The 22,344-nt window shown below is 53.7% G+C and overlaps 7 protein-coding genes across 7 annotated transcripts; 3 read left to right on the plus strand and 4 right to left on the minus strand.

The window, feature by feature from the left end:
* NECHADRAFT_32777 (uncharacterized protein) lies at window positions 1-1,400 on the plus strand (the record flags this gene model as incomplete). Its single annotated transcript, XM_003045943.1, has 2 exons — window positions 1-109; window positions 529-1,400. The coding sequence occupies 2 exons, from the start codon at window positions 1-3 to the stop codon at window positions 1,398-1,400; spliced, it is 981 nt and encodes a 326-aa protein (XP_003045989.1).
* A 765-nt stretch (window positions 1,401-2,165) lies between these two features.
* Window positions 2,166-2,927, minus strand: HFO2103 (uncharacterized protein; the record flags this gene model as incomplete). The annotated part of the gene is made up of 6 exons (XM_003046507.1): window positions 2,166-2,276; window positions 2,330-2,392; window positions 2,449-2,536; window positions 2,624-2,639; window positions 2,692-2,723; window positions 2,782-2,927. 6 exons carry the CDS (start codon window positions 2,925-2,927, stop codon window positions 2,166-2,168), a joined length of 456 nt encoding a protein of 151 aa, XP_003046553.1.
* Window positions 2,928-4,141: 1,214 nt separating this feature from the next.
* Window positions 4,142-5,652, minus strand: NECHADRAFT_90976 (uncharacterized protein; the record flags this gene model as incomplete). The annotated part of the gene is made up of 4 exons (XM_003046508.1): window positions 4,142-4,357; window positions 4,403-5,215; window positions 5,282-5,476; window positions 5,608-5,652. The coding sequence occupies 4 exons, from the start codon at window positions 5,650-5,652 to the stop codon at window positions 4,142-4,144; spliced, it is 1,269 nt and encodes a 422-aa protein (XP_003046554.1).
* A 2,643-nt stretch (window positions 5,653-8,295) lies between these two features.
* On the plus strand, window positions 8,296-9,669 carry NECHADRAFT_32356 (uncharacterized protein; the record flags this gene model as incomplete). The annotated part of the gene is made up of 4 exons (XM_003045944.1): window positions 8,296-8,318; window positions 8,438-8,653; window positions 8,709-9,510; window positions 9,577-9,669. 4 exons carry the CDS (start codon window positions 8,296-8,298, stop codon window positions 9,667-9,669), a joined length of 1,134 nt encoding a protein of 377 aa, XP_003045990.1.
* Window positions 9,670-10,874: 1,205 nt separating this feature from the next.
* Window positions 10,875-11,397, plus strand: NECHADRAFT_76378 (uncharacterized protein; the record flags this gene model as incomplete). Its single annotated transcript, XM_003045945.1, has 2 exons — window positions 10,875-11,159; window positions 11,215-11,397. The coding sequence occupies 2 exons, from the start codon at window positions 10,875-10,877 to the stop codon at window positions 11,395-11,397; spliced, it is 468 nt and encodes a 155-aa protein (XP_003045991.1).
* A 32-nt stretch (window positions 11,398-11,429) lies between these two features.
* On the minus strand, window positions 11,430-12,540 carry NECHADRAFT_66358 (uncharacterized protein; the record flags this gene model as incomplete). The annotated part of the gene is made up of 2 exons (XM_003046509.1): window positions 11,430-12,054; window positions 12,107-12,540. 2 exons carry the CDS (start codon window positions 12,538-12,540, stop codon window positions 11,655-11,657), a joined length of 834 nt encoding a protein of 277 aa, XP_003046555.1. The 3' UTR covers window positions 11,430-11,654.
* Window positions 12,541-14,169: 1,629 nt separating this feature from the next.
* NECHADRAFT_66361 (uncharacterized protein) lies at window positions 14,170-21,298 on the minus strand (the record flags this gene model as incomplete). The annotated part of the gene is made up of 6 exons (XM_003046510.1): window positions 14,170-17,463; window positions 17,944-18,172; window positions 18,701-19,599; window positions 19,672-20,158; window positions 20,214-20,387; window positions 20,439-21,298. The coding sequence occupies 6 exons, from the start codon at window positions 21,296-21,298 to the stop codon at window positions 14,170-14,172; spliced, it is 5,943 nt and encodes a 1,980-aa protein (XP_003046556.1).
* Between the last annotated feature and the right edge of the window lie 1,046 nt (window positions 21,299-22,344).

The following is a 22,344-nucleotide window of genomic DNA, read 5'->3' on the forward strand; positions in this document are numbered from 1 at the left end:
ATGGAGGGTCCTCACCATATCGCTATCAGAGAGCTCGATCTGAGGACCTGCCACCCAAGCACCATGGCAGACCGAGTCGGTGCTGTCCCCGTGCTCAAGACGAGTGCTGGTGAGTTTCTCCCCAACAATCCTTCTGCCTATCGTTGTTGTCGTATTTCATTTCTTTTCTTTTCTTACTCGTCTTGGCTGCGGTTGGATTGGACCCTTGTCTTCTTGGACCCGAGTTTTTTCGCTTGTCTCGATCCCCTGTCACTTCGTTACCTCGGCCACCACCACCAAGGACCCCCTGTCATGAGTTTCAAGGTCAAGGTCAACCTAGACGACAAGCTCAAGCGATGAGCTTGAGTCACAGTCAGACCTTGCCTTGAAGCTTGTAATGGTGTCCTTGTAAGGCAGGCGGTCTCAGAAATGGCATTGGTGGATAGCTTGAAACAACTCTTGTCTTGGAGCTTGGTCTTCCGCTTCACCGTTTTGGAAATGGCCTCGACGGGACACATTTGTAGCCAAAGCTAACACTTCGGCCCGCAGCCTTCTTCACATTCCTCCGCGCCAATCTTGTCCTTCACTCGGCCATGACCTCGGCGACCAACTCTCCACAACTCGGTCCTTCAGTCCCGTTCTCCTCCTATGTCCCGCCATCGCCCTCTCCGCTTGCCGCCCACGGTCCATTCTGCGGCTTCGATGACGACGATGACATTGAACCACTTTCCCTCGAGGTTCTCGACAAGCCTCAGGACAAGATCGAGGGTCTTCGCCTGGTGGCCGACTCCATTGCCCAGATGCGTCAGCGAGCCTCGTTGAACCTCGTCTTTCACCCACTATGCCTCGCCGGTCTGTCTACTACCCTCGCTGCCATTTACCACCTCGGGGGCGTCTCTCGTCTCGACCCCGGCCTTAGTATGACTATCTCCTGCGGTGTCATCATGAGTTACCTCATGGGGATCCGATACCTAGCAAGTGGATACATCTCCCTGGCTGAACGACTGCGCTGGAACTGGCTGCGGGCCGACGATGGTGAGGAGGATACCCTGCTTGCTGCTCGCATCAACGATGACATCGTCGGAACGCTCGTCCTGCGTCTCGAACCAAACCCGACCTCTGGCCACAGACGCAGACGATCTCTCTCGCTCCGTGGTGGAAAGGGTGTCATCCGCGCGTGGACTACCAACCTCCACTACCGTGGAAAGGGTGTTGGCAAGGATCTCCTCCATGAGGCCGTTCGCATGACCAAGGAGCGTTGCGGCAAGGACGCCGAGATCGGCTTCGCCCAGGAGCACGCCAACAGTGCCATGCTTCTCCCCGGTATCTTCAACGCGCCCTTCCGTAGGGACGAGGTGCGGGCCACCAAGGCTCTGGACGGAGTTCTGGCCGACTGGGACATGTTCAAGAGAAGGAGGTAAACGCAGCCATGGCACGAAACAACAACATGACGAGGACACGAAAGGTCCTAAACAACGAATTCATCATGGAGAAAAGGCGACCAATGTGAGACGATGAGGAGGAAGAGACGGAGAATGAAACCGATGACGATGGAGTGATGTAAAGTCCAGGAGACGACACTATCGACGGAAAGACGCGGTTATAATCAACAAACAAACAAACTATATACAGATACCACTAGAAGAAGAGTCATGACTGAGACTCGAGGAAACTATACCACCAACCAGGTGGAGGCGATACCAGGTGGAGGTTATACCAGGTGGAGGTTATACCAGGTGGAGGTTATACCAGATGGAGGCTTTACGCCAGTGGAAGAAGCACGTAATTGCGGGAGCTTGCTTGCTATATTTTTTTTTTTGGATACCTACTTGTACTGTCACTTGAGATACCCCATACCTATTTCTTTCGTTAAAGAAGAAGCTCATAATTCATTGGGTCATGTCATGTCATTCATGATGGACCTGGTGCTAATAACAATCTCTGATCTCTCAACTCAAACAGAATGCCAGTTCCTTTCCCTTTGTTCTTCAACGTCCAAATTACCCTCCAGAAGTTGAAATGCCCAACCTCTCTTGTGTCCATCTCGGTGCCAAACACGCCCGCAAGATTTGACAGACAGAATTCCAAATGACAGAAACAGTTTTGTTCCCCCGTGCGCCGGTAAACTCCCCCCGTTGCGTCATCTCATGTCATGTACATGATGGCTTACTACAAGCCTGGGTCCCTTAGCGGTATCGAAGAGGTTGGTGAGCGTTGTGCCTCTTTGCCTTGTTCTCTGCCGTGTCTGGGTCAAACCCGTAGATGGGACGGCCGATGCGTCTCAGGCTGTGAATGACCTAGTCGCCAGATCAGCAGAGCTCCAGTGTGGAAGTTGCTTGGGTTAACATACGTCACTGATAGTGACAGTCTTTGCGTTCCTGTACTCGACGTAGATGATGCAATCACGAATAACCTGCTTGAATGTCAGTGTCGGGGGTCAGAAGTATCCAAGACAGATGGGCTACTGACGCTTGTGAGGAAAGTTTTGAGAACTTTTCTCGATTCATCGTAGATATCGGCAGAGATACGCTTTACACCACCGCGGCGCGCAAGTCGTCTAATGTCTCAGTCAGTAATTTGTAGTTCTTGGAGAGAAGACTTGAGGTTGGTGATCAGTCTCCCCTCCAACAGCAGTCAAGCTCACCGGATAGCAGGTTTGGCTGTACAATGTTAGCGACGCGTCCATGCATAAACAAGTGAGATGGCACTTACTAACTCCGAAGATACTGTCCTTTAGAACCTTTCTATGATGAGATCATTAGCATCTACCCTGAGCGACGTCAACATCTTGTAAAGTCTCACCGGTGTCTCTTCGTCCCGGGTAGGGTCTTCCCGCCCGGCCCCCGACCCATCCCAGGCTTGTGAGCCACACCTCTGCGCACCGGAGGATTCAAAGGATTCATCGTCCTCAACCCAGGACCCCCGCGAGTCGCCGCGGTGGGAGGCATGGTCAAAAGATGTTGTCGATAAAAGAAGCTTTTGGGTTTGATCTGCAGTCGGCTGGCGCGAAATGGTTTGTGCGAGCAAATGCGTCTCAAGAAAAAAAAGAAAAAAAGCTTGGTGAAGGAAAAAGCGATTATAAAAGGCTCCGAGTAATAAATACCAAATGTGACAGGTATGTAGGTATTTAATTCCGGAGTGTCTTGTTTTCCAGAATAACAAAGAGAGAGAGAGGTGGCGAGCTTTAGGCGCCGTTGGAGGGGAGAGAACTGTCGTATCACACCCTAAAGCCTACCTAAGGTTCAAGCAGACGGGAGGCCCATCTGCGAAAGAACTGCACGTGACCTCACTATGCAAGCAACCACGAACACCTTCACAGCAAACAGGAGTCAACATGGATGCAAACCATTTGCACGTCTAGCGAATTATATCGCTACAAGACCATACGTTTAGAAGAACGCATGGATAAGCAGGTACCTTCATATACGAGCAGTGAGTGAGAGCAACATGGACGGATTATGTAATAATCGTGTACTTTGTTCAAATACCTAGGTAGTTGTAGCGTGAGTTCTCCATATCAAGACATAGATTCTATACATCAGCATAACAAATACGGTCAAAATCCATGTCAACAAGATCGAATATTTTGTATCATTTCGCAAGCAGCGTAACTTTTCGTAGCCTAGGTCAATGTGCGCACTTCTCAAATCCCCAACCGTACACAGCCTCCAGAGGAAGCCAGTAAGCCAGCCTCAACTCCATGATGCCTTCGACCAGGCGCGACATGTTCCCAAGTCGCCCGTACTACGTAGTTGGTAACCCATCAGTCAATCGATTGAAAAAAAAAAGAAGGGCCCAGCAAACTTGAGATCATCATCGTCCCATTAAAAAACCATGTGTGTGCTCCCCAATTGTCTCGCACAATCAAAACAAGTTGGCCTCAACGCCAGATTCCTCGCTACCACTGCCCCTTCCGAGGTATAACATGAAAACAAAAGTGAGAGCGCCCGACGCCTCTCGAACAAGGGTATAAAGCAATTAAGAGTAAACGATGCGGAAATATTATATCATCCGTCGTCGCCGTCGCATCTTGTGAGGCTAGTTGCATTGATGCGCCGCCGACACAGGTATTGATACAATGACAGTGGAACCGAATTCGACGTTCCAGCGTCAGCTGCGTGCGACATGCTGATAGTCAAGATGATGCGCAACGTCACTCTTATCATGCTGTTGCTGCGATTGCAGGCTCAGTTGCTTCCACTTTTTCGGTGGTCTCAGGGGCAGATGCCTCTAGCGCGGATACCTCTGATGCGGCGGGCGCGTCAGGAATCTCGATGTCTTCCGACACCTTGGTCACTTCTTTGCTCTCCGAAGTTTCAGTGGCTTCAGCAGTGGAGGTGGCTTCGGTGGCTTCAGCCGCGACAGGGACATCTACTGTCTCAGTCGCGACAGGGGCCTCGGCTGTTTCTGAAGGCTGAGCTACTTCGGGTGCTTGGGACACCGCAGGTGCTTCAGGAGCTTCGACAGCAGGAGCTGGAGCAGGTTCCGTAGCAGTGGGCTCGGTTGGCTTAACTGCCTCGGCAGCCAGCAGGGCCTCAGCAGCAGCCTCAATGCCCGCCGCAACCTCATCCTTAATCTGTACTTCGGCAATGCGGGGTTTCTTGGCTGGGCGCTCTTCCAGAGCCTCTCTAGCGTCTTGGGCTGCCTTAAGCTCAAGTTCGAGGTCATCCAGTCGTCGCTTCAAGCTGTTTTCTCTTCTGTGGCTATCCTCGAGCTGCGCGCGCAATTGCGCTTCGCTTTCTCTAGTGGCTTCCAGTTGAGAACGCAGCTGGGTCTGTTCTGCGCCTGCGACTTGTTGACCACTTCGCGCGACAGCCTCTTGCTGCTCCAGCTGGCTCAGGCGACCTCGGAAAAGCTCAATGATAACTTCAAGCTCACTGACTCGAGTCTTCAAGCTCGAGTTGTGAGCGATAAGCTGTTCATGGGTCTGTGGGGCCTCCATCTTGCGGTCTCCATTTAGGGGGGATGTAGCTCGGCCTTCCCCTGTAGCGACGTAGCCAGTCTGGTATGGGTCTTCGACCATAAAGGAAGAGAGGCTATGCGAATACATCGAGGGGGTTCCGGTGCGCGAGATCGGAGAGTCGGATCCATCATGCCCATTGGCTGACTTTTGTGATGTTCGTCGGGCGGCCTGAGCAGCATGCGCCGCGGCGGCAGCAGTTTGTCCGGTAATGTCAACACCGTTGGGATCAGCGGAGACGAAGTTCTGGGCTTGCTGTTGCTGCTGCTGTTGTAACTGTTGTTGTTGCTATTGCCAGAAGGGGTCAGTAAGGGGTATTGTGTCGAATGCAAACAAACTCACCTTTTTTTTGTTCGCCAAGTCCGGGCGCATCGTCTTGACGCGATTGCGGCTCTTGATAACGTCCGTCTTTAGAGAGATTGGCCTAGGGCGGCCGTGGAGCTTGAGGAACAGACCGCAGGCATTGCACAAGACGGAGCCAAATTCGTCGCGGCGCCATAACGGCGTGGTCGAAGTGCTGCAGTTTTGGCAGGTTGGCTGCGTTGATCCGTTAGTTGCCATCATGACGCCGGTTGTTGAAGATGAAGTCCAAGGCGAAGCGGGAGGGAGGGCGATGATTATTATCTCGACCACGATAAGAGGATGGAGTAAAATTCTTTGGCTGCAACGTAACTGGCTTGATAAGCCCACAGGAGGGGCCCACTCGAACCCATGATAGGCTTAGTGTCATCAAGGATATGCTGTTTCACGTGACCATATCAATCGGCCGCGATAAGACGGTGAACAGCAGTGGGCCACCCCAGGACACCACGGAGCATGGGCACTCGGAGCTCGCTCCCTTGTGTAATAAGTTTGCGGTCCAGGTGACATGGAAACCGTGGGTCGATGGTCGTGAAGGAGGCCCAGGAGTGTGATCTCGGGAAGGGACTGATAAGATGATGACATAAGAAATCAATCTGGACTCACCAGGTTACTACCGGAACCCCCACTCGTCGCGGCATGCGATGTGGCGGTGGGCGGCGCGACTGCTGGCGATGCAACAGCTTGCGATGCGGCTGGTGGTGCTGCAGCTGGCGATGCAGCGCTGTGCGGTGCGCTAGGAGACATCCCAAGTGATGGATATGGCTCACACAATGTTCTATGGATACGTGTTAGTAAGTGCTATGTCAGACGGATAGTAAACGGCCAAGGGTTCGAGTCGCTTGAAGTTGAGCTTGGGCTTTGTGTGACAATCGCGACATGATAACATCCAGAGAGACATAATTCCGTACCTTAGTTTCTCAGAAGCTGCGCAGATTGCTGCAATGTCTGCGAGACCTGGTGGTGCACCGTTGGGGTCGTGATCTTGTTGAGTTGTCGTCTGTTGCAGCTCATCCTCCATTGACGACGAGGTCGTCATGCCCGTGGGTTCCATGGTTCGGATATGTACCTGGCGCCCCCACTGCAGAGCAGCTTGCTGCGAGATACGTAGTCTGGATAAGTGCGTTATCGATCAAGATGTAGCCGCGCGCTGATAAGATTGATCAACCTGCGGCCGCGCGGGCGTCAGGGACGGGCTTGAGAGACAGCGAGTGGACGCGAATAAGCCGGGGAATAGGCTACGTCTTGCCAAACAGAGAGCCAAAGAAAAGTGATGGTCGGCGCCAGCAGGGGGTGTGCAGTGTCGACGAAGCGAGGTGAAGCGATGTCGCGTTGAATGGATGATTTGATGTGATGCGATGAGATGAGATGAGAAAGCTGAAGAAGAGAGCAAGCGTGATCTGGAAAATCAACATTCCCCGGGGCCCCTAAGCTGAGAGACGGCGGCGCGCGCGCACTGATCAGCGACCGAGTCTCAGTGAACGATTGTTAGTATTAAAGGGCCGACACGCCGAGTGAGCAATAGAGTTGCAGACTTTTGTTTTTTTTTGGCTGCAGCAAGAGCCTTGGGAGGTTTAGGGACTTGCTGATTGGACAGCTGGCCGTTACACAAGCAATTATTACTGTCCCCTCCGCAATGTGGCCTGTCTGACTGACTGGCCGGCTTCCTACAACCTAGGTACTCTACTGCAACTCCGTCCAGCGAGTCGGGAGTATTCGTATTCCTAGGTAATACCGGATCTGACAAACCGTCTTGTCTTGGTAATCGTATAAGAGCTGCCATCATAGATCACGCGCTCCGAGATCTCATCGTCCTGTCTTCAAGGACGCGCCGAGACACAAAAACTCATCGATCGACGAGAATTCTTAATTGCCATCTCCCGTCAGCCTGTGGGGTTTATTACTTATTAGTCCCTGGTTCCTCGTCGAGGCCTTCCAGACAGGCCGACAATTTCCCAGGGGGGGGGCGCCAGCTGGCCGAGCCCAAATCTCTTTCTGCCCTCGTGATGGGGATCCGCAGCAAGTGATTTCGTTGATTTGGCCTCCCTCTGTTGGTCGGCCCCTTTTTGGTAATTTTTCAGAATGGCCTGATGCTATGCCTTCTTGTGATGACGTTCAGTAATTAGTAGAAGCCGTCAAACTGGTTGCTGTCGTGTGTAAGCGGACTCGGGGTAGTGGAAGATGGATGCATACAGAATGCATGATCTGGTCATTGCTGAGACTAATTTCACCTTCCCACGGCCATAGGCATTGTGACGTAACGTCGAAGTTCAAATAAGAAACAAGCATCAAACAGCCGAGCCCCGAAGAATGCCTGCCTGTACCACTTTCCCAGCGCCCCTATTCGCCTTTTCTTGACCGGATCTGCTGGGACGACTCGGCGCCTCTAGGGTAAGGCGACGAGAACCATGTAATTGGGCATGGCTGAGATTACTTTTGAGGGACCGGCCGTTGCTGAGTCCACGAGGCCTCCCGCAAATTCCGGAAGGCACGGAGTGACTACCAAGTCCACCAGGCCGAGAGCAAAGTGTGGCGCATAATCTCCCCGCGTCTGCCTGGGCTGGATGGAGAGAAAACAATGACCGGAAACGTATGTCTTGTCATCAACCTCCCCCAGCACCTTTAGATCCGAGTAAGAAAAAACGCGTCTCGAATACGCGTTTTCTCACCTCACACACGTCATTATGGCTGAGGGCCCCACGGCTTCAGCCACACTCCGCTCGGCCCTCACTCCCATGCTCCATGATTGACCCCTCCAAGGTTGCATCAAGTCAAGCCACAAAAGAAACCTAAGGCTGTAGGTACCATGCCCCCAGCGGTGTGAGAGTAAGTGACATCCATCCATCCCCATCGATTCAAAGACTCTTAATTGGGACCTCCCCCAGCATTTCTCGACCCATCATCACATCCTTTCTCCGCCGAACCCGTCGAGTTTCTTGTTCCTCTGCTCCCCTATTGCTCCAAAATATCCAGTGCCGTGCGAGAATACCTTCATCATGTTCAACTGGGCCAAGCAGCAGTAAGAAACGCCTCACCCATCCAAACCCCACCTTGGCTTGGACCCTGGTTCAGTTCAGCTGCCTTCATCTTGACCTAAAAAAACAGCAGAAAAAACTGACGATTGGATTCTTGCTCTAGGCTGGCCAATGTCGCCGGTACCCAGGAGCCCATCTATGGCCCCGAGGCCATCAAGTCGGTCGCCGTCGAGACCGAGACGACGCCCTTCACCGAGTCTAAGCGTGAAGACCTGAAATGGCAGGCCATGGACTCGACGTCGGTTGAGACTCAGACCATCTACATCTTTGGCGAGAACAACCACGTCGCTCTCCTCCAGGTCATCTACAGCAATGTTGTGTATGTGCGCCGTGCCCGTTTATACTGTACATACCGGCTAACATGGAAACAAAAGCGGCATCCGCACAACCTGCCAGTTCAACTGCAAAGTCTTTTACCCCGACCGCTCCAAGCCCATCCTCTGGTGCTCGACACCCCTCAGCAACCATGACTTTAGCGAGGACATGGCGAGCTTCTACGCCGACGACCTCGCCGTCGAGCTGTCCGAGGATGGCACCTTTTATACCATCAAGAGCATGAACGACGAGCGGGCCATCGTCAACCTCAAGCTCACCCGCACCTCTCCCGGCTTCCAGGCCGGCGCCACCGGAAAGACTCTGTATGGCACTGACCTCGAGAACCCATGGGGTTCCATGCGACATGTCTTTTGGCCGCGATGCGTGGCCGAGGGCACCATCACCACCGATGAGGGTCCCCTTGATTTCAAGGGCCGTGGCTTTTATGTCTACGCCCTCCAGGGCATGAAGCCTCACCACGCCGCTAGCCGGTGGAACTTTGTCAACTTCCAGGGCCCCACCTACTCGGCCGTCATGATGGAGTTCACCAGCACTCCCTCTTACGGCTCCACGCTCGTCAACGTCGGCGGCATCGCCAAGGACGGCGAGATCCTCATTGGAGGCTCCAAGAACACGGCCACTCACACGCAGGTTAAGAACGACTCGGAGAATGACTGGCCGGAGCCGAGCCATGCCAAGTACACCTGGTCGGGCACGGACAAGGACGGCAAGACCATCGAGGCGTCCTCCGAGGGACCTTTGGAAGAGCGCGTTGACCGCGTCGATGTCATGGCCGAGGTGCCTGGTTTTGTCAAGACGATTGTTGCAGCGGCAGCTGGAACCAAGCCCTACATCTATCAGGTTTGTTGAATTAATTTCCGCATGATCCGATAATGCGCCATATCCCTTGCTGACTCGGCCGTATAGTACCACCCGAAGCTTCCCTTGAAGCTCAAGATCGGCGACCAGGAGATCGTCGAGGAGGGCACCATCTTTACCGAAGCAACCTTTATCTCGTAAAAAGACAAGACGGTCGTTTTTCCCCCTACCTTTTCTTGAATCCGTCTTGGATCCCTGTTCTTATACAGATACAACTTTTGCATCCATCATCACGTTGGGTAATAATACAATAATCAAAGGGTCGGCGTTGGAGACGGCTTGGTCACTCGCTTAGATACAGTAGTCACTGATGGATGGATGAATGCCCTTGAGGTTTTTCTCTAATAAGATAAGCTCGATCGCGAAACTCAGACTTTCCATTTAGACGGCGTGTGGGGAGGAGTCTCGCCGCGTCGTGTAAATTGAATTGAACCTTTGTTCGCCTTCGCTCGGATCGCGTCCCGCAATCAGCTCCATTGTCCAGCTCCATTGACAATGTCTCTTGTGACCAAGGAAGGGAAGGGCAGGGCAAGAACAAGAGAGATATTAGCCCATAGAGGAGCACAATGTGGAGAGGGAGGAAGCCAATAGTATAGGCGATTATTAGGTACCTAAGGTCAAGTCCCGCCATACTCAAGGGAGGGAGAGAGAGAGAAAGAAGGCCGATCCATCAAAATGCGAACCATTGGGGCCTCTATTCATTTACCTACCCACACTAACCATGGGAAGTCAAATGTCTCGCCGCGGCGTTCTCTCGTCTCTAAACTTTACGCTGTCTCGTCACAATCTTGGCCTTTATTCCCCACTGCTCCCTCTCTTCTGTTTCTTCACTCCTTTTTTTGCTTTTTGGGTTTATTGACGTGCATACATTCAAAACACACAGATAATCTGAGTCGGGAAAACCCCTGGCGTACCTGACTAGAAGCCCCGAAAGAGCTGATGGATGGATCATGTGTGGGTGGGTAGGTGGGATGGATCGATGATGTGTGTATTGTCGCGGCTGAGGGGTTCGCGACTTATACGCGATTGTCAACATTCCTTCGGATCCAGACCACAATGTTTTACCTGATGGATGGGTTGGGTCTCCAGCCCCTAGAGGGCTTTTTTACTCACTTGTATCTTTTATTACATGGCTTGTGATCCGATTTCTTGGTGTCCAGAGGAATTGAATAAAGAGGACTGACCCTCTCCTAGTTTTAAAGAATTGGCTTCATCCCTCTCACTCAACTCACTCTCCCTCAACTCCTCGAGAAAGATAATTCCATTTCATCGATTCCACTCCAACATTCTCCCTCGTGAGCTTTTTACAATTCCTCCTTCTTCGTTCCAACAAACGAATACTGGCCATGGCTGCTTTTGCCTACCGCGATGCGTCGTCGTACGCTCCCGTCATTCCCTCCCCCCTCAACCCCACGAACCATGGACCCGAGAACAACTATGGTCCTGGACGCATCGTGCGCCGGAGACGTGGTCGGGCTACGAGGAGGAACCACCCGGCATCACACACTCTTACTCAACGGCTACTTCGGGTCAAGGCCGCCGAGGCGTGGAGAGGACATGTGCTGAGTGCCCAAGTTGCTCAGTACGAGAGCGCAGCGGCTGCTGCTTTAGCAAAGGGATCCAAGGGAAAGGTGAGTTTCGATAATATGAAGAATATTGCGGTACACATGCTAAGACGTCCCTTAGAACTGTTATCCCCCCCTCCGCATGAGCTTCTCCCTCTCAGACGCCCACCGTATCGCCAGTGGTCTTCGACTACCAGATCTCTCATGCCTCAAGACAAGGAGAATGTTGCTGGCCATGGGTCTCATGGGCATGCTGCCCGCCCTCAAGGTCCGTGACATGCTGAGGCAGGCGGGGCCTTTATGACTGAGATTGGAAGACGACGAGGACCGTGAGCGTGATATTTATGGATTAGGGATTTGCGATTGTTGCTCCGCCTTCTTCTGCTTTGGTGTTGCTGGTGTTGGGAGAGTTTTCTATAGGATATACCCGCGTACTACGCCTGTTTTTGTTTTCAAGCCGCCATCTATACAACCCATTTACTTCAAAAACCATGAACCCCCCAAAAAGGCCGTGCCAATTACTCTTTATCATACATCGTCCAAGGCGTACATGTCTTTGACTCATTCATCTTTCTTGTTCTTCTCCTCCACCGGAGTAGTGGAGCCTGGTTTCTCAGAGGCTGTGCCGGCTGCCTCCTCCTTGTTGGGGCCCTTGTCGGACGGGTCTTCGAGTGACTGCTCAACCTGCCATATGGCCCTTTCGAGCTCAACCTCGAGTGCGGGCATGTCGAGGGTTTTTGAAAAGGTCTGAACCTCCTTCTGCGTTAGAAGAGTGCGCTCCTTGTTATCTGGCTCCTCAGCGGGCGGTGCGTGAAGCGCATAAAGATCATCAAGCGTCTTTGATGGCACCGAGTAGAGCAATTCGTTCTCAATAAGCCATTGAACGTGCTTTCCACCCGCAATGGCTCTGTAATGTGACCAGGCTCTGTAAACGAGGTAGAAGAAGGGGAGGTTGGGGATTCTAGAAATGTCAGCTCTCATATTACAAGAAAGACATGGGCATTGGCACTTACACAGGCACCAATGCGAATGGAATCGTGATTGGCATGCCGATACAGCACCATATGAAGCGCTTGCGATGCAACGCCTGCCGCTCCGTAGCAAGAGTCTTGAGGATACCCAATGCATTGTTGGGCGGTATCATCGACCATGGGAAGACGACCTCGACCTTCTTGCGGTCCTCTAGCTCTTCGGCGCGGCGGCGGGAAGTCAGAGGCGGGACCGATTTGAGACCCCATTCCTCGTAGGGGATGCGCCGAAAGGCGTGGTTACCGTAGTCGACCACCTTGCGCTTCCAGCCAGACTCCATCTTCTCCCACTCAGCCCACTTCTTTGCGGCGAAGTCGGCGGCCCTGTCGACATAGCCGTGGTCGTTCTTGTTGATGCGACCGCGCTTGGCGTACAGGAGCGTCCTCCGCGTTGAGAGCGGGAGGAGGAATAGCCTCATGGCTTGGTGAGGGTGGGTGCTGCCTGGGCGCACACCGTATGCGACAGCGACGAGGTTGGAATATTGGGAATGTTGCTAAGCGTTTCGGCGGATGCGTCGGGTGGTATTTCTCGCGGTGGGCTTCAGAGGGAGAGGAAGAGGTTCCAGCTGGGAGGCGCAGCAAAGTCGTCAGAGATTTATCGCAGCATGACGATCATAGACTGAGATATTCTAAGCTGGCGGGGTGGCGGGCGGCGCGCGGTGGGAGTAGTCGGCGGAGGGGCGCAAGACAACGACGGAAGAAGCACGACAGACAGACAGACAAGTATTTAAATAGTGAGGCAAAAGACCCAACAGAACAAGAACCCTTGATCGGAAAAATCTAGAGTCGTGGCGAAGCTGACGACGATGCCAGAACTAGAAACCGGTCGGTGGATGGATTTTTTTGCTGGTTTGGATGGAGTTTAGCTCGCTTTGAAGCTCTGACCTTGGAGGCCTTCGGAGTGACGCACATGGTCGTCATGGTTGGGGAAGGTTCGATGCTCTTTACAACACGTGCAAGAACAAGAGATGCGGTCTGCTCCCCTCATCATCAAGACACAGTGGGGGAGGTTGTATTATTCCCATTTCATCCATCGACGTCAAGGACTCTATACAAAAATTCATCCAATCTTGACTATTTCATCCTTTCTTCTAAAAAGCTTGGTCTTTACTGGCCAAGAGATTTGCTCTGCAGCCTCGATCTCGGCACTCGATTCACTTTAGCCCCACCACACAGAACCTCGTCTTCCCACCTTGGCTCAAACCCACCAAACATAGTGACCAAAATCCCTCAACCGTACAACAATCCCCTCGGGCGAATGGTTTAGTGGTATAATACTCCCTTAGCATGTTCTGTCCGAATCATCTGGGAGTGGTCCAGGGTTCGATTCCCTGTTCGTCCAACTCAGGCGGTTTGATCCCGCTGTTATGCCTTCTTTTTGAAGGTTTCTCATTTTTTGCTTCCAACTTGATGACAGCCATTGATTGTTTTTGCCTGGATCATTTGTAACTGTCAAGTTAGTTAGTTGACTTACTCACTTTATCACCGGTTCTCACTCAACGCCCATACCGGCTTGAGCACCATATACCTCCTGAGTTCATCAGGTCTTTCGAGTTGGCAAAACACCACTCTACCAACTCTGAACAAGACTCAACATGGATCTGTAATGTCTAGACTCAAACGACGCCCATCTCGATCGAGCCTCAAAGTCTCTTGAAGCCGTCACAGACTTGATATGCAGGGAGACTTCCTCCCCAAAAGTCCCACAGACTAAACTCACTTGCTTCTTAGCCTGACACCTTTTCTCCAGACTGTCTTCAAAATGGAGCCCCGTCTTTTGAATCCGAGAATACGGCTCTGTACCTGAGACATCTCATCGTCGGCGTTTTCCTCCATCTAAGACCTACATTGGCCTGTCCTGTTCGTGCATGCAGACCTGGAACCTCTCGCCGTCCGCACATTTTCTGGAGTTATCGTCTTTTTATTCAACCCGCGATGCGCCAAAGAACCGCTCATTACGCCGCCAATGGATGCCTTCTATCCTTTATACACTGTTGCTCCCTTCTGCCAAAATCCTCATCTTAAAAAATCCCCAATATTGGCGCCCTTCAGCTCCGCCCGCTCTCATGCACGGGACTCTTTGCCCGTGATGTCGCCCCCTTGCCCACAATCTTCTCCGCCCAGTTCCACCCGGCTGATAGTGGGCTTGAGCTCCGCCTCTGCGCCTCCTTGCCCTTGTCCTGCTGAACCGGCGATGGAGGCGGCAGATCACGCGCGTCTCCTCCAAAGTCCAGATCACTATCACACTCGCTGTCGACCCAGTCCCGCTCACTCCATGTGGTCGTGGTCGAGTCGTCTCGATCCGGTCGGGATGGTCGTTGGGCCGCTGAAGCGTCGCTGTCTCGCGAGTGTGGTGCCTTGGGCAAGTCTGGCACCTCATCGAGGGCCTCCCGGTTCTCGCTCGCCGTCCGGGTGATGCCCGCAAGATTATCTCGGCTGTTCTTGATCTCACCTCCGTGCTCATCCGGGGGCTGGTTCATGTCTCGTGCCCTTTCTCGACTGCTCTCGTCTTCATCGCGGAGGCGTGACGCAGCAGAGTCACTAAAGTGCGCGTCAACCATGTGCTTGACGACAGGCCAGCCGTATGCATTGGCAAACATGCGTCGCACAAAGACATTGTTGTGCGCGTCAGGTTCCACCTTGACAAGGACCTTTCGCCAAGACAAATCTCTGTGGTAAGCCCTGGCAATCTTTTCCTCCACGCGCATGGCCGAGGTATCAATGATTTCCTGAGGCTCCTTGTCGGGGTTTGTGTTTGCCGTGTCGTCATAGTCCTTAGCTGACTGCATCGTATCCTCATGGTTCATCGAGGTATAAGGGGATGAGCCGGTGCTGCTTATTGACCCCGTCCTCGATGAGTTTGAGCGCTGGCCAGTCTTTCTCCTCACCAGTGTCGCTGGGCGTTTCTTTAGTGGTGGCCCAGGGATGTCAGAGGGGTGATAGACACGGTCATGGAAGATGGTGCGCGGCCGCTTGGAAGGGTCAATGAGGTACTCGGTATCTGGCATCTTGGGGTTGAGAAGGTCCCCAGCAGACTCAAAGATGGTCGTCCTCGGCGGAGCTGTCATGCCCTCCTCGCCCTCGTGTCCAGATGTTACCCTCGATGGTTTCGGGGTTGAATCGCTAGCAGATGTGTCCCCGAGCTCGTCAAAGTTGATCGTTTGACTTCGTCGAAGGATCTTTTTCTGTTTTTGAGATACGGTAGGAGGCTTGGGCGGTTCATTGCTCTTGAAGAAGTTGAAGAATCCTGCTAGAGGTCCGCTACCGTTTGAATCGGCCGAGTCGGACGGGGCATCGTCGAAAGGTGTAGGCACAGACCGTAGACTCGCTCTGTCATCCTCCATCATGGCCGTGCTGGGCGGTTGTGGAACCTCGTGCATGTTCTCATGAGTTTCACGAGGTGTCGTTGACCCCGAGTCAGCTTGACGATCTCCCAACGCCAATTGCCTCTGGCGAGAGACTGCAAGGTTGGAGCCTGTCAACTCGGCCCATCCAAATCCAACAACCGTCTCAACCAAGCCAGCATCTCGCCGAGCTTTTTCAACTCGTCCGAGTCCTTGCCAGTCCAAGAACAAGAGGCAACTCGTGCGAAGGGGCACGATGCCATCGTTGACCACATTCGAGTAGACAGTCCGATTGCGAAACTTCTTCAGCGCCGTGTGAGCAGGGCCAGTCGGTAGAATTCTCAAGAGGGGCTTCGACTCGGGCTGCGACTCTCCATAGACCTTCTTATGGGCCGTCTCTCCCAAGTTGCCCACGATGGCACCCCATCCACTCCGCGCGAGAGTCGGCGCTCGCCATGTCAGGCCGAGGTCCTTGCCCGTCCTGCCCACAAGGCCAAAGTCAAGAGCAAACTTGACGTACAGAGGGTTCTCGTTGCTGAGTCCTAAAAAGGGTGTAGCCAGGGCGATAAAGTTAATAGGCTTGATGAGATCGAAGAATTGAGGTGAGTGCTTCTGTATGTATGCGATGGCGTAGGTTTGTACAAGTCCACCTAGGGAGTGTGAAATAAAGCTGATGCTGGTGACTTTGTAAGGCCTCTCTGCCTTGTGAAGGTGCGCCCCCTCCTTGTCGAGTTGGATTGTGCTGTGTTTATGTGCTGGTTTTAGATCAGACTCGTCCTTGTCCCCCTTGATGGTATGGACCATGGTGTCGGTCGCCCCCTTTCCTGACGGTAGGAAGGGCTGATCTGGGAATGTCATCGAGAGAACATATCTAGCAAGCCTCTTCCCGAGATACTTGATCCCGCGCTCAGTCTTGGTGGCGTTGCCCGAGTATCCACGCACAATCACTTCTTCGTCGTCGTCGGAATCCTCATCGCCCTCCGTCTTGTCCATGTCTTTTGTATCGGCGCATTCTGATTCGGCGCCTGTTTCCCCATTTCGGCCTCTGACAGCTCGCTCCCGGGCCCGCCGCGCCTTGGCATCGATCTTGGCTTGCCTGACAGCTGCGTCAATGCTCTCCTTCATAAAGAGCATATCGGCGCCAAGGTTGCTGTGCAGGCCGTGTGTTAGAATCACCATGTGAATCTTCTTTTGCTTTGGTTTTTCTGTTGGAGGTGGTTCGCCTGTCTTGACCTCGCCCTCAGCGGGCTTCTCTTGGCTGTGGAGTTTCTGTAAGTGTTCATGCAAGTGTTCATGCTTATGATCTTCCCACTCTGGGAGTTTAGGAGTATTCCACAGACTCGCCGTATCCTCCACCTTGACCCGTATCGCGCGAGAGAAGATACCGCGCTGTTGCGCAGGGTGATGTCCGTCCTTGGAGCCTGGGCTCTGCTGGTGGTCGCTAATCTTCCCTGGTTGCGCCGCTTGTGTCTGCCCGCTAACAACGGGGCTTGAGCTGCTGAGGTTCAGGGACTTGTAGTCCCGCGCAAGCACCACCTCAAAGCCCACAGCTGCCGAAGTCGAGAAGAGGACCTGCGACGACACCTCAATAACCCAGCTGGCGCACTCATCGTCGTGAGCGGGGCCCTTGCCAAAGCCCCCATGACTTCCAAGACCAGCGCTCTGTCGAATATTCTCAGGGACCATCAGCTCGCACTCCCACGAGCCACCAGCCTTGACCATAGGCTCAAACTCGGGAACTCCATAGACCTCGGGGTGTTCAAACTTCTCGTTGGGGTTGAAGCCGGCGGGGTAGGCGGCGACGGAGAGGGTATAGGGTCCGTGGACGAAGGCGGCGCGGAGGGCAATGGCCGAAGTATTGCGCACGCGCAGGTAGAGCTTCTCGGGGGACGGTAGGATTCGATCCTGGGATGGGGTATATGTCACTGTATAGCGGACAACCTCGCCCGTCTTGAGGCTGCCGACCTGGTGGAGGAGGAGCATCGTGACGGCGGTGCGCTGCGCTGCACAGGCAGCAGGCGAATGTACCCAGGTGCGAGGGTAGGACGGCAGGGGCGGTTTCTCGAATGAGAGTGACGCGTAGTTAGGTATTGTATGTAGGTGATGTCGATCGAGGGAGAAGGGGAGAGGAAGAGAGAGGCTACAAGGTGCCTTTTGACGTCAGCATGCCTGGCGTGGATAACATCTGCTTGGTAGTGTAAATTATTGTCGGCTGTAAAGGAGACGAGCTTGAGATATGGTAACAGGAGGGGCGTCGATCATGACGGCAGACGGGGTCTTGCAACAGGCCGACCGAAGGACCCGACGTCGGTGGGGGACCTAGAGCAAACGAGAATAAGAGACGACGGGACGGGTAAAAGAGCGTTGTGAGCAATGTACAATGACGGCAAGCTTCCCAGAAAACGGCCAAAAGCAGTCGCCCTCAATTTCGCCCGGGGGCCACGTCGAGGGGGAGCAAGCCACCCGACAGCCAATGACACACATGAACCCTCGATCATGGCGGGGGCCCCAGTGACATCTTTTTCGATTTAGGGGCTTCCAGGCCATGAGGAGTCCTGGACTGATCACGCGGGCCGCTGGAGACCACTGAAGCCACAGCACGCGATACAACCTAGAGAATCCGCGGTACCGCGGGCATGGAGAGCCTGGGCAGGAGTCGCGGGCTGCTCCGATCCTGCATCTCTTTGTTGGGCTTATTCTCAACAAGCTTCAAAACTGAGGTCATCCCTGTCACGCGACTGGACCCTTTCAACGTCTGATACTGCAAGACTCTCGAAACATGACAGCATACAAAGCAATATAAATAAATGCAAGCACCATCTAGAAGCACCTCTATTCTTTTTCAAAAAGCAAATACGAAATGACACCGCATTAATCATGACAAGCTGAAAAAGACTAGAATCAAACGACCACCCATTCCAATGCCCCCTGCCATCATCATGTCATCCATACCAAACCATCCATGCCAATGCCATGCCATCAGTAGCTACTGTACATTGTAACAGTAGTTCTCAAGGTAGAATGCTAGTTCTGTTGGCCTCTGTCCAATGCCCTATCCCATATCCAAGTCCAGATGCAAAATCCCACTCAAACCTAGCCAAGACAGATGGAACGACCCAGTCTCTATAATGCAATCAATCTTTTATCGTCCAACCACCTCTTTCTTTCTTGTTCACACCCGTTAATAAAACACCATCCCTCATAAATCGTCATGCACTTCTCATCTAATGCTCACGCTGACGCGGCTGCAATAGTCAGATCCCCTTCGGGATCTCCGGGTTCGACAAACTTCCTCCACACATCTACTCGACCCATGCCCGTGCCGCGCCCGCTTAGTCCGGCCAGCTCGGAGGATTTGGGTGTTTCGCTGCGCCGCCCGCTTTTGCGGCTGCGGGAGCTGTGGCTGTAGTACGAGTCGTTATCGTCGTAGTTTGGATCTCGCTCCACGATAACCCGGTCAGGTCCCATGCCTCCGCCGTACACACTCTCACGGATCGGAGGCGGCATTCCGATCGGTGGTGGCATCAAGCCCGGCGGCATCATTCCAACCGGGGGCTCCATCGGGGGCATTGGACCATATCGGGGTTCCGCGAATCGATCTGCCAGTCGTCTATCCATCGGTGGCCCTCTCATATGGTCACTACCGGAGTAGTACTCTCCAGGAGGAGGGTTCCTGTCATACCCTGGCCGGTTCGGGGAAGGCGGAGCACCAACTACTCTACGGCCGGTGCCACGGTACTTGTCCATCAAGTGCCCCGGTGGTGGGTTTTCAACGCCAACCTCCTCTGGGATGTCTCCCATGGCCTCATACTCATCCTCCTTGCTGTAGTACTGCGACCGACGGGCTAACTCATCCTCTTGTTGCTCTTGTTGCTTCCGCATGAGAGCTTCTTCATCATATATTCGTGATCGAGGCTTGGTAGATCCTCGTGCTCGTCGAGAGACTCGCCTCTCCTCTGGCGGCGCTGGAGCCTCCTCGCGGAAGACTCGGATATCACCTCGGCGTACGAGGGTAGGGCCATCCGTATCATCAACCTGATCAGAATCTGGGTTGTCGGGACGGAACCAAGGACATTCGCATCTCTTGGGCTTTTGTCCGCATACAATACAGAAGTTGGCACCGCATCGGCTATTCTTGTGTTAGCAGACAAATTTACGTCGTCTAGGATTGTCTTACCATGCTGCGTGATTCTCGCCATCTCTGACCTCAGCATGAGCGCCACACTTATGGCATCTCCTCTGTCCTTCGTCTCTAGCGTAATCGAGGAACCTCGCCGTTTCGTCGTCCCTAGGGCACTTGCTAGAGAAATGCCACCGGCCATTGCAAGCAACACAGACCTTGGTGTTGCAATGGTCGCAACGGGCAGCCTTGCGTCCCGTGTCACGGTCGGTATAGATATTTGCCGGGCGAATCCATTCTCCGCATCGCCTGGAGGGGCAATAAAGTCGGTTTCCAATCGAGTATTCCACATACTTCTTGTTCCACATCTTCTTGAACTCTGGATTGAAAAGCGTGTCGACATATTCTAGGCCAATGGGCTCAGGGTGGCAGCAGCTCGGGGGCATCTGCGAAGGATCTGTCATGGACTGCTTGAACCGTCGCCTGAGGCAGTTGTGGCACATGCGGTGACCGCAGTCAAGTTTGGGACACCTCGATACAGGAACTTCGTCTAGGCATCCTTTACAATCACGGCTGGAGGCACAATTTGTTAGAGCTTACAAAGAATTGGCATGTAGAGGGCACTCACAGTTTAGCAGGCCGGTCTGGAGATGTATTCCGGGATGAGTCTCCAAACATGCTGCCCACCAGGCTCGGAGGGCGTCGTGAAGACGACCTAGATTCCCTGATGACCTGAATAGGACCAGCCCGGCGAGGGCGACTTTCGCGAACTAGCTCTCGTGATTCGTAAACCTTTGTTGTCCTGGTCTTGATTAATACGAGCCCTGCAGTTTTGGCTGCGTCCACGACTCACCTCCTGGACGACACAGGCGGCCGAGTGGTCCCAATTACACTTGTGTACCTCGCCGGGAAGCTATGCCTGGGCATATCGCTGACCTCACGTCTCAGAGAAGGTCTCCGATCGGGGGAGCCTCTTTCGGAGGAGGCTTGACGACGAGCATAGGTTACTTCTATCTCGTCAGAGGTGGATGATGAGGGCACTCTCTGCCGCCTTGGTCTTCTTTTCTCATCCGAGGATGTAACATATTCTTCACGGCTCACTTGTCGGTGGTGTCGATGGTGTCGGTGTTTCGGGCGTGGTCTATGATCTTCCTCCTCTTCTTCATCATCGTCATCATCGTCGTCGTCATCCGCCTCTTCAACCACCACTTCTATTTGATTGCTATCATCGCTATCATCGTCATCGTCGTCGTCTTCCTCCTCGCTATCACTCTCTTCACTCTCCGATGGAGGTGTCGACTCCGGGGTCGGCTCTCTCGGTTTTCGGAGCGGCTGGCGGGGTCGGGCCCGTTCGGCATAGCGGCCCCGGGGCTTCATGGGCGGCCATCGTTCGTCGGATTCATCGTCATCGTCTTCTGCTTCATAGACGGCAAGCTGAGGGCGTCGCTTATAAGCATCTGTTGAAGCCCGTGTCAAGTGCGGTGGCGGCATCATGGTTGGCGGGTACGCATCCAAGCTCCTGGAGCTCTTCGCATAGCCCCTGGGCGTCCGTCTGCTGGGCCTTTGTATCTCCTCGATACGTGTCCGATGGGGCATCGGGTAGTCCACGACGTCAGCAGGCCCATACCAATCGCGAGACTCGGGGCGGAGGGGCCTGCGACGCACGAGGCGGGGATGGCCATCGCCAACGTCTCGATCGTATCCTAGCCTCATTTTGAGGCGCCTCTGAGGAATTGGAAGGCCCAGAAAGGACGTATGCGTTGGGCCTCGAAGCGGCCGAGGCTAGACTAGCTCCTCTGTCGGAGCACACTGGCAGGCGAGTGTAGTCGCGATGACGGAGTCGGACCACTCAACGGAGACCACGCTGCGCGAGCAATTGCACCCCCCAAAAGCTGATTGGAGTCTGGGGGCTGATCATGCATGGCAACCGCAGCGTCACGTCGGGTGAGGGCCAAATGCGAGCCTTGGAAGTTGGGCCGCGAGACGGGACGGAAAGCGGTTTTCGAGGGGGTCGTCCAAGGGCAGAAATGCTAATCTTGAGGACGATGAGACAAGAGGAAAGACGAACAGGAATTGTCGGTGGAAAGGGAGAGGAGAAGACGAATAGATCAAGTGGACAAGCGATTTCCCCCCCTGCCTAGGTTCTGCTGCGTCTGCTGGCCGCTGGGAAACGCGGCAGACCAAGTTTGGGCGCGGTTTATACCCAGCACAGGGTCACCCCATCAGCCATCGGGCAGCCAAAGGCGAATCAATGAGCCCCTCCCCCGCGTGGGTTGGTGAGGAATGTCGACGTCGTGGGCGGCGTCAGTGACTTGAGGACCAGGAATCCATGGACCCTGCGTATGCTCTGCAGCACCGTACGAGCCGGATCATACGAGTCGTGGGAGCGTCAAGCTCTTTATGACGAGAATCCTGTCCAACGAGCCCGCGTGGTTGGGTGGCTGGCGTTGGCGTCTAGAGAGCCGGCGCTGCTGTGGGTGCATTTGTTTTGTCGGTGTGATGTCACGTGGCTGGCCGACTGCACAGCACGCACGGTACGTATCCATTCTTGTGCCGCCTCCAAATCATCGAGATGGATCAAAATCCTGCCCTGCCCACAGGATGAGGTCGAATTCAAGGCCTCATGTCTGACATGTATCGTCATTCATCTCTGTCGTGTACATTATGCAGAACATAGCTCAGGCATGGATGACAGACAAGTGCCGACACTACCTTTCATATCTGGCAGCAATAAGCAGCCATTAGCCCCGTTAAAACAC

This window comes from Fusarium vanettenii (assembly GCF_000151355.1).
Source record: "Fusarium vanettenii 77-13-4 chromosome 2 genomic scaffold NECHAsca_18_chr2_1_0, whole genome shotgun sequence".
Classification (NCBI taxonomy): domain Eukaryota; kingdom Fungi; phylum Ascomycota; class Sordariomycetes; order Hypocreales; family Nectriaceae; genus Fusarium; species Fusarium vanettenii.